The sequence below is a fragment of the Mytilus galloprovincialis genome, chromosome 5 (genome assembly GCF_965363235.1).
Source record: "Mytilus galloprovincialis chromosome 5, xbMytGall1.hap1.1, whole genome shotgun sequence".
Taxonomy (NCBI): domain Eukaryota; kingdom Metazoa; phylum Mollusca; class Bivalvia; order Mytilida; family Mytilidae; genus Mytilus; species Mytilus galloprovincialis.
The window spans coordinates 43,058,094-43,072,743 of record NC_134842.1 but is presented as its reverse complement, the minus strand read 5'-3'; the positions used below and the strand labels follow the sequence as shown (position 1 = coordinate 43,072,743).

General features: G+C 31.9%; 1 protein-coding gene across 1 annotated transcript; it reads right to left on the bottom strand.

The window, feature by feature from the left end:
• Positions 1–2,551: 2,551 nt before the first annotated feature.
• On the bottom strand, positions 2,552–12,195 carry LOC143074042 (ornithine decarboxylase-like). The gene is made up of 6 exons (XM_076249594.1): positions 12,078–12,195; positions 10,647–10,737; positions 9,483–9,559; positions 7,234–7,406; positions 5,852–5,989; positions 2,552–2,621 (listed from the first exon to the last, which is right to left on the bottom strand). The coding sequence occupies exons 1-6, from the start codon at positions 12,177–12,179 to the stop codon at positions 2,552–2,554; spliced, it is 651 nt and encodes a 216-aa protein (XP_076105709.1). The 5' UTR covers positions 12,180–12,195.
• Between the last annotated feature and the right edge of the window lie 2,455 nt (positions 12,196–14,650).

The following is a 14,650-nucleotide window of genomic DNA, read 5'->3' as shown; positions in this document are numbered from 1 at the left end:
TTATGTAAAACACAAATATATGTTAATTTTCCTTATATGAAACACACATATGTTCTTTCATTAATTATACTTTAACAGAAAAAAATGACATTGATGACTGTTTACATATGACTTGTAGAGAATATCAACAATTGTAGAAATACGCAACCATGTTCTGTCAGAATAGGGATGTTTAATAACTTGCCAAATGTATTGTCAGGGCCACACTTTCTACACGTTTATGGAAACCTTCACAAGGAATGCTAATAACAAAAAATGTGATAGCCAGGGGTGAATTAATACCGTAATACGTGAGAAGCTGTATAAACAAAAAGTTATAAAAAGTATAGCCAATTGGTTTCAAAATAATTTCGTTATTTGTCAACAAAGAATTTCAGAAAAGTATGTTCCTAATCATGAAAAAAAACAGACTACTTAGCTGCTTTGACCAGTCTTGGCAACAATCATTATCGAGTTTACAAAACTCGACCGTTGAACCAGTTTCCCGACCAACATAACTGACATGGCTTAAAATACTACATAAGGGTAACATGCAAGTTTTGTCTATTATCTTGAAAATCACGATAGATATAGAGAATGTAACAGGGGAACATGTTTAAAAGCAGATCTAGCTTCTGTTTTTTTTTTTTACATCAAATCTGTCAGACGACTTCTTGTGTTAGTTTCTTCCCTTAATAGCAATTCTCTGTAACAACCAACCAGGTTCCGGCACGCATAGTCTCAGATTTTCTTGAAATTTTGTTTGTTGATAGCTATCGATAAACAAACAAGAAATATGTGTGTTTATGTCCCCATTGCCATGGTTACAGGTCCCCTTGGATTCTGCCTCAAAAATGCATATTTTGACGACTAAAGATTACCAATTTTAAGAAGTTATCACGCACACATTTCAATTTTGATGAATATATAAATAAATGTTCGAATTTGTTTCATGTTTGCTTATTAAGTTAAAAATTATGATAGATAAACATAAACTTAATCAGATAAAATGACTAGCAAGACAGGATATACTTGTCAGTCGGTTTCTCAATGGAGTAATTGCCCTTTGATGACGATTTCTCTTTTGTTGTTGTTGCGTTTTTGCATATCACTATATTATCTTGAACTGTTTTAGTTTAAACTTTAAGAAATAATAACGACCAGTAAGCAAATTTCTACAAATAAGTAAAATTGTGGAACCGTCAGATGACTCCTTATAAGAGTTATCGCCCTGAAAAGATGATTTTTACCATTTCATGTGCGATTTGTTGTCTATTTGTATGACACTATAATATCGTCTGTCAACTCTTTATATGAGTTTCTGCCGTATTTGTGCGTGTTTGCCTATTACATTGAAAACTATAATAGATAGATAGAAACTTTAAAGTAAAAATTATCTGAAAGACAAGATCTGCAAATAGTTCAGCATAAATATATGGTGTATATATATAAGTAGATGAATTAAACATTTGTCTTCTTTTAGGAGTAATTGCACTTAAATGACGATATTTACACTTATTGTGTTTTGGGCAAAAACTATAGAAGATAAAGAGAAACTGTAAACTGAAAAACATACAAGCAATGTAAGTTTAACAAAACAGAGATTTTAGTCATGAAAAATATTATAGTCTACAATGTTGAAGAGTGTCCATTGACGAAGATGCACATAGGCCTAGGTGAACCAGCCACTTGTTATATCAGATTCATTACATAAGACAGTTCTAGAGATACCAATATCATTAAAACAAATATTAGTACTCCTATTACTCAACAAGAGCAATAAACTTCCTAATTCGAATAAAATCTTTTTGGATGAAAATAGATTTGGAAATGAATGGTATACAAATTCATCTGATTTTATTCGGTAACCTTATGTTTTAACTTTATTTAAATAAACAGGTTTGAATGGTCTTAGATATACTTCTAAAGTTGCTGATACACTTTTTCTTCTATTGCTATTCCAATGCTTTCTTCATTCATTAATATTATATCTGGAGGTTTGAAACAACGAGAAAGAAGGCCAGAGCTGGGGGCTTTAGTATTCCAAACTTTATTAATGTTACCTTATATATCAACTGATATGTAATTGTAGTTTTATGAAGATATATTTTATTTTGAATTTTTTGTGAGGAACATAGTTATTAAGCATCACATTTAGTTTCATACTGTTGATTAGTTATTAGAAATGCCATTTAGTTTCTCCGTACTTTTGATTAGTTATTGTGCACCACATTTAGTTTCTTCCGTACTCTTGATTAGTTATTGTGTACCACATTTAGTTTCTTCTGTACTCTTGATTACTTACTGTGCATCACATTTAGTTTTATCCGTACACTTGACTAGTTATTAGGCATCATATATACTTTTGATAAGTTATTTTGTATCGCATTTAGTTTTTTCCATACTCTTGATTAGTTATTGTGCATTACATTTAATTTCTTCCATACTCTTGATTTGTTATAAGGCATCATATAAATTTTATTAATTATTAGTTATCACATTTACTTTCTTCCGTACTTTTGATTAGTTATTAGACCTCACATTAAGTGTCTTCCGTACTCTTGATTAGTTTTTAGGCATCACGTTTAGTTTCTTTCATACTCTTGTCATCCGTAGTGTTATTTTTGCCCTTTATTTGCATCCTGTAATTTTATCAAATATGTCCAAACAAACCGTAAAAGAATATTTGATTTACTTGAATGTGTTGCTTTTCCTTTTTCTGCAGAAATAACAAACATTTGACTTTTGAATCAAACGTAATGTTGAACCATATGGCCGGAAACTAAGATATGTTCGAAAAAAAAACCACTACGAATATGAACAAATCAGAATCTATCTAAAAAGTTTTTGGAACTTTTTCGAAAAAAACGACCAGTGGCCTACTCAATCAATGGATCTTGTTGTCATTCGTAAATTTATGAAAATGTAAACAAATGGACGTAGTCCTTAATAAAGAAACTGTCGCTCTTAACATTTTTAAAACTTTAATATATAAAGCTGCTGTGTAAAGGAAATCTCAAACAAAACTATTCGAATTTTAGTCAAATACGCACTTAGTGAAGTACAATATCTACCGTTAATGTTTTACTACAGCTTGGTCGATACCACTATTTGATGACTGTTTGTCTGCAGATACTAACAGCTGTACTTCGGTTAATGCTTTATTGAAATTGTGGAAATAATTTCAAATTAAGGGAAATATCTCTCTCGTGCATAGGTTTGTTGCCTTGTTAGATTTTGCTCTACATTTGTTTTTGTTTTGTTTTACCAACTGATCTTTTCATCGTTCCAATGTGGATTCATTTATTTTTGCGGATACCATTTTTCCTGGAATTGGGTAAAAAAATATTGTGGGTTTGTAAATGCTTATATACAAGCCTTTTAGCAAATGTGTACCTCGTTGATTATTTAAATCTTGATTTACTTCTAAGCACGAAATCCACGAAAATTTGTATCCCGCGAATAATAATAAATCAACAGTAGTAGGCTTCCGACTTTCAAATTTTTGGCAATGACCCTCATTGACAAGACATAGATTGTTGATAGGCGCATATGGTGGAGTAAAATTATTTGTACCAATAACGTTTTTATCAAAACTGTCATTGGTCGACACTTCTATCGGAAATTCACCAAGTGCATCACCAGCCAAGTACTCAACTACAAGCAAAACAATATGTACATCGTTTAATTGGAATATGCTGTTACCAAATTGTGGAAATAATTTTATCAATGTATCATGAAAATTCATCAAATTCCTTGTCGTCGACGCCTGTATTACGGAAGAGAAAATAATCGTCGACATCCGTATCTAGTTAAATATTTGTTACCGTTAATTTTATAAATTAACTAAAGTTTTGTTGAAGAAAAATAATATATTAAATGAAAATACCTTTCAAAAGGAAATATTTTTAACCTGCAATTGGTTCACTTAACCGTTACTATGTAGTTTTTGATTCACAATTTTTTTTATACATAAGGCAGATATATGCAATGCTTGTGTACTTTCATACTTCTAACAACATGAACAATACAGTGATAAAAGTATATAACAATTTGTTGAATCAATACTTTATGCCTAGGTGACACATTCACTGATCACCTCGATGGTTCCACTACGGAAGAAATGTCACGGATGATCCCGGAAATGCAGTTTCTGTAGTCTGATACGGATCCGATACGGATGCACCCCGATGTGACTACGGGCTCTGACGGATCTACCACGGGTGAAGTAGGAAAGGGGTCATTTGGCGACATGAGTGATACTGATTCTAACGGTATAATACGGTTTAATACGCAACGGTACGTGTCGGGGCGTATATGTACTGCGGATAAACAGCGGTTTGCTACGGTATAAGTAAGGGTTAGTACGAATTAGAACGGTCTGATACGGAATAGTACGAATCGCCACATTTTCTAAATCGTCTATGATTTCTAATTAAGCTTGTGATTTATCATTTCTTTATGACAGTGAATCGATGATTTTTAGTTTTTGTTTGTTTGATTAAATCATTTTTCGGTCTTTTTGAATGAGGTGGTGTTCTGTGTAATCGTCGGACCTAATTTTCCGCAAAAAGTTCAGCCATGAGGGCCTCATACTGGCCATGGATTAGTCTTCGGAGAAGCTAGTCTCTAGTCCACAATCTCCGCTGACTCTGGTTGCCTCCACGTCTGTCATCAAGTATCTCGACCACTGCCCTGGGATTTTGTGCCATATCAATATCCAATTCCAGTCAATTAATTGTAAGCATCAGTTGTTGATTGTTCATGTTGGATAATGTTATGTGTATCTCTACGACAAGACACAGACTACCTTGGGCCTTATAAGTAGGGTATTTATACAATAGCCTGATGCCAGTTTGTCGTGGGCAGTAATATTCCGTATTTTGTCGTGTTGTAACGTAGTTAAGTGTAAAAGACTTTAAGAACACTTGCTGATCCCAAGCTATCCGTATTGCAACATTATGACATCTTGCCGTTCCGTGACAAACTAGTAGCCGATTGTAGTGTATCCTTAACAACTACGTGATGTAACCGTACTTGTTCGTAGTTCTCAGAAACAAACTGTAGAAATCCTTCGGGCCTACGAATAAGTACGGATAAATACGGTTTTAATAGGGACTAAAACGGATTAGTACGTTCAAAAACGGTTTAGTAAGGATATACTACGGTTGTTTGATCCGTGGTCAAATCTTGCGCATTTTCAAAAATTGTTCCGGATATACAATTACTACTACGTGTGATTACAGCTACAATACGGAAATCTACGGACCAATACAGATTGCCACGAATGATACCGAATCGTATCCGGAGCTGATATCTCAATTAACATCATATTGCCATTAAATTATATCTTTATATCTCAATTAGTATGATATTTTCGTTTAACTGTGACATATTTTTTGTATAACAAGTAAATTACATAAGGCGACTGTCATTAGGATATATGATATATACTGGCTTCTACAAAATTGTTTTACTACAATGTAGGTGGTGGCAAACCGTAAAAGCTAAAAAACCGAAATTGAAGTTGATTTACTCCAATTTTTCTATTGGTAAATATATGTAGAATGCATTTTTAAACAAAAAAAAGCAAACCAAATTTATTGAAAACTAGTGACATTCATCTTATTGCGATGAGAAAGAGGAATTTTAACGTTAAAAGTTAAAATATCGCTTCTTATTTAATACTTTGTGAACATGGAACGAGACTGCAAACCCTTTTGGCGCAAACAACCAAAAGACATTTTAATATCAAGCTAAAACTTACATTTCAGTCCTGAGTTTAAAAAAGTGTGAATAAAATAAACAGAAACTATCGACGATTTGCCTTCAACAATATTCTGTAAACAACATTAGGATATTTCATTCTTACCTTATACCGATGACTTTTAATTCTAATCTCTTAGCAAATTGCAGCAGTTGTAAAGCTGTCGACGGGTGACATCCGAACTTTCTCCCCAGTTGACAAATGACCTTGTTGTTCGATTGTGGACTGATTCTCAGCACCAAGCTTTAATAAGAAGATAATTCTTTTGTTGGTAGGGAATCAGATGGTTTTCAGTTTTTGCAAGCAATATATTAGTTATGACAAAAACTCCTAGTAAATATAATGTCCATGCTTATACATGTAGGAAACAAGATAGTCAAAATAAAATTATGAAGGATATTATATTTGTAGATAACATAACTTGTTATCAATTTGCTGAAATACTAATGAAAATTGAAGAAGATTGATGGAAATTCTGATTGTATATAACATGACTTGTTATCAATTTGCTGAATTACTAATAAAACTGAAGAAGATTTATTGAAATTCTGATTGTAGATAACATAACTTGTTATCAATTTGCTGAATTACTAATAAAATTGAAGAAAATTGATGGAATTTCTGATTGTAGATAACATAACTTGTTATCAATTTGCTGAATTACTAATAAAATTGAAGAAGATTGATGGAAATTTTTATTATAGATAACATTACTTGTTATCAATTTGCTGAATTGCTAATAAAAATTGAAGGAGATTGATGGAAATTCGATACACTTCATTAATTTTCAAAAAAATCAACTATGAGTCTTTTTATATTTGTTAAATTAACGGACTACCCGAACTTATAATATAAAAACGGATAATTGTGTTTACGATAACGCCTTCTCTGAAGGATTTTGTGGTCATATTGAATATTATGAGGAACTACCTAACTTCTGACCATTTGGATATATTTTGTGTTCAAACCAATCGACACATATCTTTATACCGTTTTGCTGTTTAAAAGTTGAACTTTTGTGACACATTTATCTTATTTTATTTGAATGGAGTTTTTAATCCCAAAAACAACGGATAGTCAAGAGTTTGTGCTTCCTATCATAATTATCTATAAAACGGTTGATGCTTCGAAAGAAGAAACAACACCATTAGTTGATCACGATAACTTTTTCGGGTGCTTGCTGCCAAACACTAGAAATAACCAGATTTTAACATTTCAAAAGTAACACAGTTGGAACTAAAATCAACATCGCTTACCGATGTGAACTTCATCGGCTCAATCTTGTTTTTGTGTGTTTATATTGATAAATCGTGATTTTATTGCTATTGTGATCTTTTGTTGTTTTTATAATTTTCATCAATAGTTTTTATTGGTTCTACATTTTTCCTCCAAATGCATAAACGTACCAGCTACTAAATTACAGATAATGAAAACAAAATCAAAAGTATACCGTATTTTCAAGCTATTCCAATTAAAATATTGTGTACTTTGCTTGGGGGTATTCTTTCTTAATCTTTGTTAGTTCATCCTCACAATCGAAGGTCATCAAAGTGACTCCATTATCACCAGCATATTTGATAAATGATTGTTGTTTAAATGTGTTGGCATATATAATTCTAGAAGGATCAACTCCAAGGTCCAAAATCTTCTGTATCTCAGCCTATCAATGAAATTATGTATACAATAAACATATAAGTATGACACTACTCATTGTAATATTTTCGTTCCGACAACATAAACAATTTGAAAGGCCGAACTTATATCTAGAAAGGTCTGTGTTAATCTGGTTTTATTCATTTGCTTCCATATTCGTTGATAGGAATTAGCTCTGGTGGATTTCTAGTCTCAGAGAGATTTATCTGACCAAAAGCCAGTGTTAAGTCCTGATTTGTTTCAGATAAAATATGAATTCTCATTTCAATCTATAATTATAAATAGTCTAAAACTAAGTTTGCAAATTTCTCTTGCAATGCTAATCTGAGACAGTTTTCGTCAACCATTATAGAAAACGCATCTAATATAGGACATCAATCAAATATCAGGATAACAAACAATTTCCAGGTTCGGGAACATTACATCCGAGATTTCGAGTAAATTAAAATTACTGTGATAAATTGTGAGATATAATGCCAATTAATATTTCAATGTTTGGACCATGACATTCAATGGTCTACTTTTTTTGGCAGTCGTTTGGGGTGACTTAGGCCACAGTTGGTATGTGTAAGTGGGCAGGCTTTTCAATTTACCATGAGGTTTGGAATGCTTTGTTCAAAATTGTTTTCAAAATATTCCACTTATCACATTATATTGATTTTCTCCGTTATTAAGTTTTCTCTCTTTCTTTACATACCACAAAAACCCATATAGTGACGCAACATGATATTCAGTTTGCGCAGATATTAAGAATTCTAACAATGAATAATATGATGTCATCGCCGTTTAATATATGCCAACTAAAACTGATCAGATTTTTTTTATGGGATTTTTTGCATTCACTTATGAATTTCTTTTACTAGTAAATGTTTTTTCGTCCTTTCTTTGGGGAAAATTCCTCATATTATTTTTTTTCTTTCGTATGTTTTCACTCCAATGTGCGTATACTTTTCTTTTAGAATTCGAGATTTTCATTGATTGCTTTTATATGGACGTTATTCTGCTTTGATTGGAACGCCACTGATGAGTCTTCAGTAGATAAAACGAGTGCATAGAGATGAGCCATATATTCCATCTAATGAGTTAAGCCTTTTTATGCCCCACCTACGATAGTAGAGGGGCATTATGTTTTCTGGTCTGTGCGTCCGTTCGTCCGTTCGTCCGTCCGTCCGTCCGTCCGTCCGTCCGTCCGTCCGTCTGTCCAGATTCAGGTTACAGTTTTTGGTAAGGTAGTTTTTGATGAAGTTGAAATCCAATCGACTTCAAACTTAGTATACATGTTCCCTATGATATGATCTTTTAAATTTTAATGCCAAATTAGAGGATTTACCCCAATTTCACGGTCCACTGAACATAGAAAATGATAGTGCGAGTGGGGCATTCGTGTACTGGGGACACATTCTTGTTCAACTGATTTTTATAGTTGTTCTTATGTTGTACTGTTACACCACTGTCCAATGGTTGTGGGAGGGTTGGGCGTCATCTAACATGTTTAACCCCACCACAAGTCCTAAGTCAGGAGCCTGAAATTTAGTGGTTGCCGTTTGTTGCTGTGTTACATATTTGTTTTTCGTTCATTATGTTGTACATAAATTAGGCCGTTAGTTTTCTCGTTTGAATTGTTTTACATTTGTCATTTCGGGTTCGTTTATAGCTGACTATGCGGTATGGGCTTTGTTCATTGTTAAAGGTGACCTTTAGTTATTTATTGCTGTGTCATTTGGTTTCTTGTGAAGGGTTGTCTCATTGGCAATCAAAACAACATCTTCTTTTTTATATTGTCAAATCTGGCACGATTTTGTTGAATTTTCGTTTAATTCTTCAACTTTGTATTTACTTTGGCCTCACAACTGGTTAATCGATCGCCAATAATGACTGTTATGTAGACAAGCATGATGTCTCTTGATCTGTTTAGATTTTTAAATACTGATGAAATCTTAACTGAATATAGGTAAATTACATTAATTATTCAGTTTTGTAGTTCCCATGTATCTTTTGTTGTCTATGGTAGGGTACAATATCTTTTCACTAATATTATGTGGATAGTTTTTGAAAACTTTATTTATCAACTTTTAATGTTTACCTTACTTGCACAGTCAAATGAAATGCCCATATCTGCTAGCAGTCTAATTACAGGATAAATATCATTACATTTTACAGCTGCAAAAAAACCCAAAAAACAACAAACTGTAATCGTCTATAATATCAATGCCGTTTTTATTTGTTTTTTTACTAAATCTTTTTGTCTGTTTTTTTTTTAAATTTCATATCGACACAATAGTTACCCACACTACTGAATCGATGTATTAAACCATTCTCAACGGATTTTTATTTTATACATATTCATACAGTGTACAAATTTATTTTTTTTAACTATCGATGGTTTTTCAAACAAGATGGTGTTTCGCAGCTAAATTTCGAAGGGCGACAGCCCTGAGATCAGCTATATAGCCTAGAAAGAAAAAAAAAATGAAAACAACACATTAAATAACTACATGCGTCCAAAGCGCTTTTCTGGATTTACCTTCATCAGGAACGCTCAAAGTGTACAAATACATGAACGCTTCCTAGGAGAATGATTTCAATGCCTTTCCGAGCATAAATGCCAGTTTTGATCGACGATGTCGTTAAAATTTCAACTAACATTACAATTTTAATTGTGACGTCATTATCATGCAATTATATTTCATTGGAATTTGAACATGTCTTAATTTACAATCTAAAAGTAGGGCTTCATATTAGGATCAGTGTGATATTCTTTTTGACAATGTTGATGTGTACCTTCCATCTGAAAAATCAACAAATCAATGGAACAAAACTAAAGTAGGGTTTACTTTTTGTTAAGGACAATGCATTTGCTTGCAATAAGTCAAAATTCATTGTACGTATATTTGGTTTCAGTTTATCTACATGATTATTCAGATTAATTGCTACAAGAAAAAACCCCATCAATAACCGTAAGTTGCCTCTTATTTCAGCGTTTGAAAATTTCCAGTTTTCCAATATAAAATGTAAAAGGTGAATGTTTACATGTAAAGGAAGTTTAATATAAATTGTGCATTCTGCTATATCTTTAATCATCTGTCTTATCTAGAACAAATTTTGGTTAAACACGATTTACGGGATTAAGACTATACTAAATTCATATCTCGATAATTTTAATGTTTTGTAAAACTTCGATATGAAAGGCCATGCAGAAATTTTATTCATAACTTTGATATAATATTTTAGGAAGTAGATTACTTACCATTAAACGGTTCAACTCTTGGTAAACATTCCTTCCACTTTTTGTGTTTCGATATTATATCACCAAGGTCGCCTATAGAAACGGCTTTTTCCTATAGGGATTATATGAGGATAGTATAAATGATTTGCTTTAATCTAATTAGTTAATGTGCAGATGAACAAAAATTCCACATAAAACGAAACCATATACAAACACATCAATATTACTAAAAAAAAATCGAGAATCAATTTGTTAGCGTGCATAATGTAAAAACGACGAATCAAAGACTTAAACTTAATATATAACTAATAAAGGACAATGGTGTTAATTAACAATTACACCATTCCAGGCCCTTTTGTTTTCTACGAAATTTATATTACCAATGATATAAAAGTTCCGGTTCAAATCAGATACCGATACCAACAGTACCTGTTACCTGTTACCTAAAATGCACGTTCTGCCTCTGTGTGTATTTGGGATTTGCTATATCACCTGAACTTCGTCATAATGCAGGGATTGACATTACTAAATTCAATCAAAAAAACTAAATCTACAAATAGATTCCGGCTGTAGTAAGAAAACTAGGACGATTCACTAGAGAACACTGTGCATCTTATAATCAGCATGACTTATCAAATGATGATACAAATACTAAAAATCCAGGCTGAAAATAAGGCGTAATGACTTTAATTCAGTCACAGACGCGGGTGTGTTCTAGTACAAATATAATTATAATGATAGACATGCCTCATCCATCGCCATTGAAACATGACAAACGCGTGCAAGAATATTACACTAATAAAAGTGTTTTAAGAAAATGTTTAAGTGACCGTAAAATCTAGCTTTTGGAGAAAAAACTGCTTGGAATGTCAGTAATGAGGGGGTCAGTAATGACATTTTTTTAAAGAATTTAACATGAATCATTTTCATACATTCTTATCTTTACAAGGTATTCCGTTAAAGAAATTTTTACATTCATCAAACAATAAGAAATCAATAGACAACTTTCTAGTTCGATGCATTTCCGTCATAAACTTTGGTTTTAGTGAACATCGTTCGTGCGTTTAGGGGCATCGTCACTTCCGTTCCAATGTTGAGCGAGTGGTCGGAAAACAATAAGAGACTATATTACACGAATTAAGCGGCAAATTAAATTCTCATAATTGACATTCAGCACTGCTATCATTGGGAGATTGTGATTAAGTACTTACAAAACGAGCTTTAGTTCTAGTTTATCCTGCACAATGACGATCACTAAGACTCTTGATGTACGTAAATAGTTCAGGGATACAGGCGATCCCCTATATCTGGTAAGTGATGTCATAAAGGCGTGCATAATTGACGAGTTTTTTCCGGTGACAGATGAACTCGAAAGTGGTCTATTATTTTGTGATATTTCATTTCATATTAGATTCTAAACGATGATATAGATAAAAGTAAATAAATGATTACGTCAAGACTACAAAGGTTAATTTTCTCCTGGATTTGTTTGCTGATGGGTTGCAGTTTTTCTTGTATATCAACAAATACATTGTTTCCAAAATCCATATTCATCTGTCTCTTCCTAGAACCTGTTAAAAAATAATATATAAACAGCGAGCATATTTTAAGCTTTTAATTTTCTTTCTTAATTCTGAATAACGAGAAAAATTGATACAATAAATTGTAATGTAAGTATATTATATAACAGTAGCGAGAACATTCAATTACAGAAAGTAGTAGTTATATCGGCAATTGGTATTACATTTTCGCAAAGGTCAGTATAATTTAGAGCGGTAAGTTCAATACAGGTAAACGAATTTCTAAAAATAGGTTTAATATAATCTATGATAATGTTTAATCAGCTGTTATCTGTAAATATTGATAAATTTAGATTAGTTCCACCTACATGGCAACCTAAATAGAAGTATATCTGTTGAATACATTGAAAATAACGTATAACAATTATTCCGATAGCTTACACTATACATTGTTGCATTGTGCCGTAGTTCACATTTTATTTTTGATAAGACATAGATAGCAAGAAGCAGAAATTACAATAATAGTATCACAAAAATATGACAGTTGTTTTTTATTAGTTTAATGTGTTTGATCTTTTGATTTTTTGCAATTTGATATGGGACTTCTCCCGTTTTGAATTTATTTTGGAGTTCGGTAGTTTTGTTATTTTACTTTTTAGTACTTACGTCTTGGAAAAAATGTCACGTCTTTTTTGTAAACACTATTGTGTATGGAACGAATTTAGAGATATAGATTACATTATACTGATATAAATAGCACAACATAGACAAAAAGGAGGTACATTTAGCTTCCTTAATATAAAATATATTTATAAACGAGGTGCTTTTAGCTTCACATCAATAAAACGATATTTATAAAGGAGATGCAATTATCAATGTGAACAATACAGATGCAAATAACAACAATAAACACGATTTCAGTCAAAACAGCTTAGTTTTTAACAGGACCTCCATTTAACAACAAAATCTGGTATAAGTAGCCCCACACATAGCAGCTGGTCTGAAACGGTTCGACTGCCCTCCACCTCATTTTATGGATCAGTGATCAAGGTTATAGCAAGATTTAAGCTAGGATTTTAGGCCTTTAGTCAATTTTGCGTGATCAGAAACCTGACCTTTCTTGGGTAGCAGCTTTACATGATACTTGTAAAGAAGTGATTGTAGAAGGTATTATACATGAACAAAAACATGAGTATTTTCTTTTTCAGTATATCAGAGTATAGTAGTATACATGTACAAATAAAAAATTAACAATTGAGATTCAACAAAAACAGCTGTTTATCTTCAAAAGATACATATTGTATGTTTTTGTTTTTATTGGTATGTTTCAGATCATGTTAACGTTCCTGTTTTTTATAATTTGCGTATAGTCTGCATATGCTACAAAATAGAGAAAATGTTTTAATATTAAAAATAGAGAAAATAGAGAAAGTAAAAAAGAGAGAAAAATAGGTTCTTTAATATACAGAATAGAGAAAATTGGTATAAAAAATAAAGAAAATAGAATACCGAAGCCCCTCTCCTTAAACCCGCCAATTTGCACAATAGCTCAAAAGACCTCTTATTGTCAGAAGTATGTAGACATATCATGAGTTGGTATTTTAATACATTAGTGTGTTATAAGGTTGTGTGAGGGAATTCGATGTTTGATACACCATGGTTCATATTAACTCACTTCATTTGTTAATTTCTGTGTAATTTGGTCTCATGTGGAGAGTTGTCTCATTGGCAATCATACCACATCTTTTTTTTTTATTCGTGACAATACCGTTGAACAAATCAGAATTAAATCTTTTGCAGTATTTTTAGAGGAAATGATTTTTCTATGTATACGTGTATTATATGTTAATAAATAAACGCTTTAAGAAGGTTAATTTCCTGTATATAGTCAATAATATTGTTGACCTTTTAAGCCCAAACTTTCTATAGCTTTAAATACGCTAACGAGAGATCGAAAAATGATGCTAATACAGACATATAGGTTTTCGAGCTTCTTACAAAATATTTTGGTGATGAGTGTTTTGTAGTATTAACATGAAATTGTCTTAAAAATCTCACATTTTCTCCCTACCCAATTTTCCCCAACACTTAATTTAATATGGACTGGTCATTTTTATTAAATCTTATGCAATTCGATTGAATGAAGTTATTATTGCTTCACCTTTACCTATTTAAATTTGTCCTGTGCGTGTATTCTGTTAGCACGCGAAATTTTAAAACGCAACAATAATGATTGTTTATGAAGGCAAGGATTGCAACTCTAGATCCGAAGTTAAAAATCTTTAAGAAATTAAGAAATTATAAAAATACTCTTGTTGGTGGATTAACAATTATAGTTATGGTTTCAAATTGTCTTTAGTTTTCTGTCCTAGTATTATACTAAAAGGTCAAGTCGAATTTTGATAAATAATATTTTTTAATCAATACAATTAAACCAATGTTCTTTAACTAGATAGTCTGGATATGTTACAGTCAGTCTTTCGAACCAGAGTAAATCATGAAAAA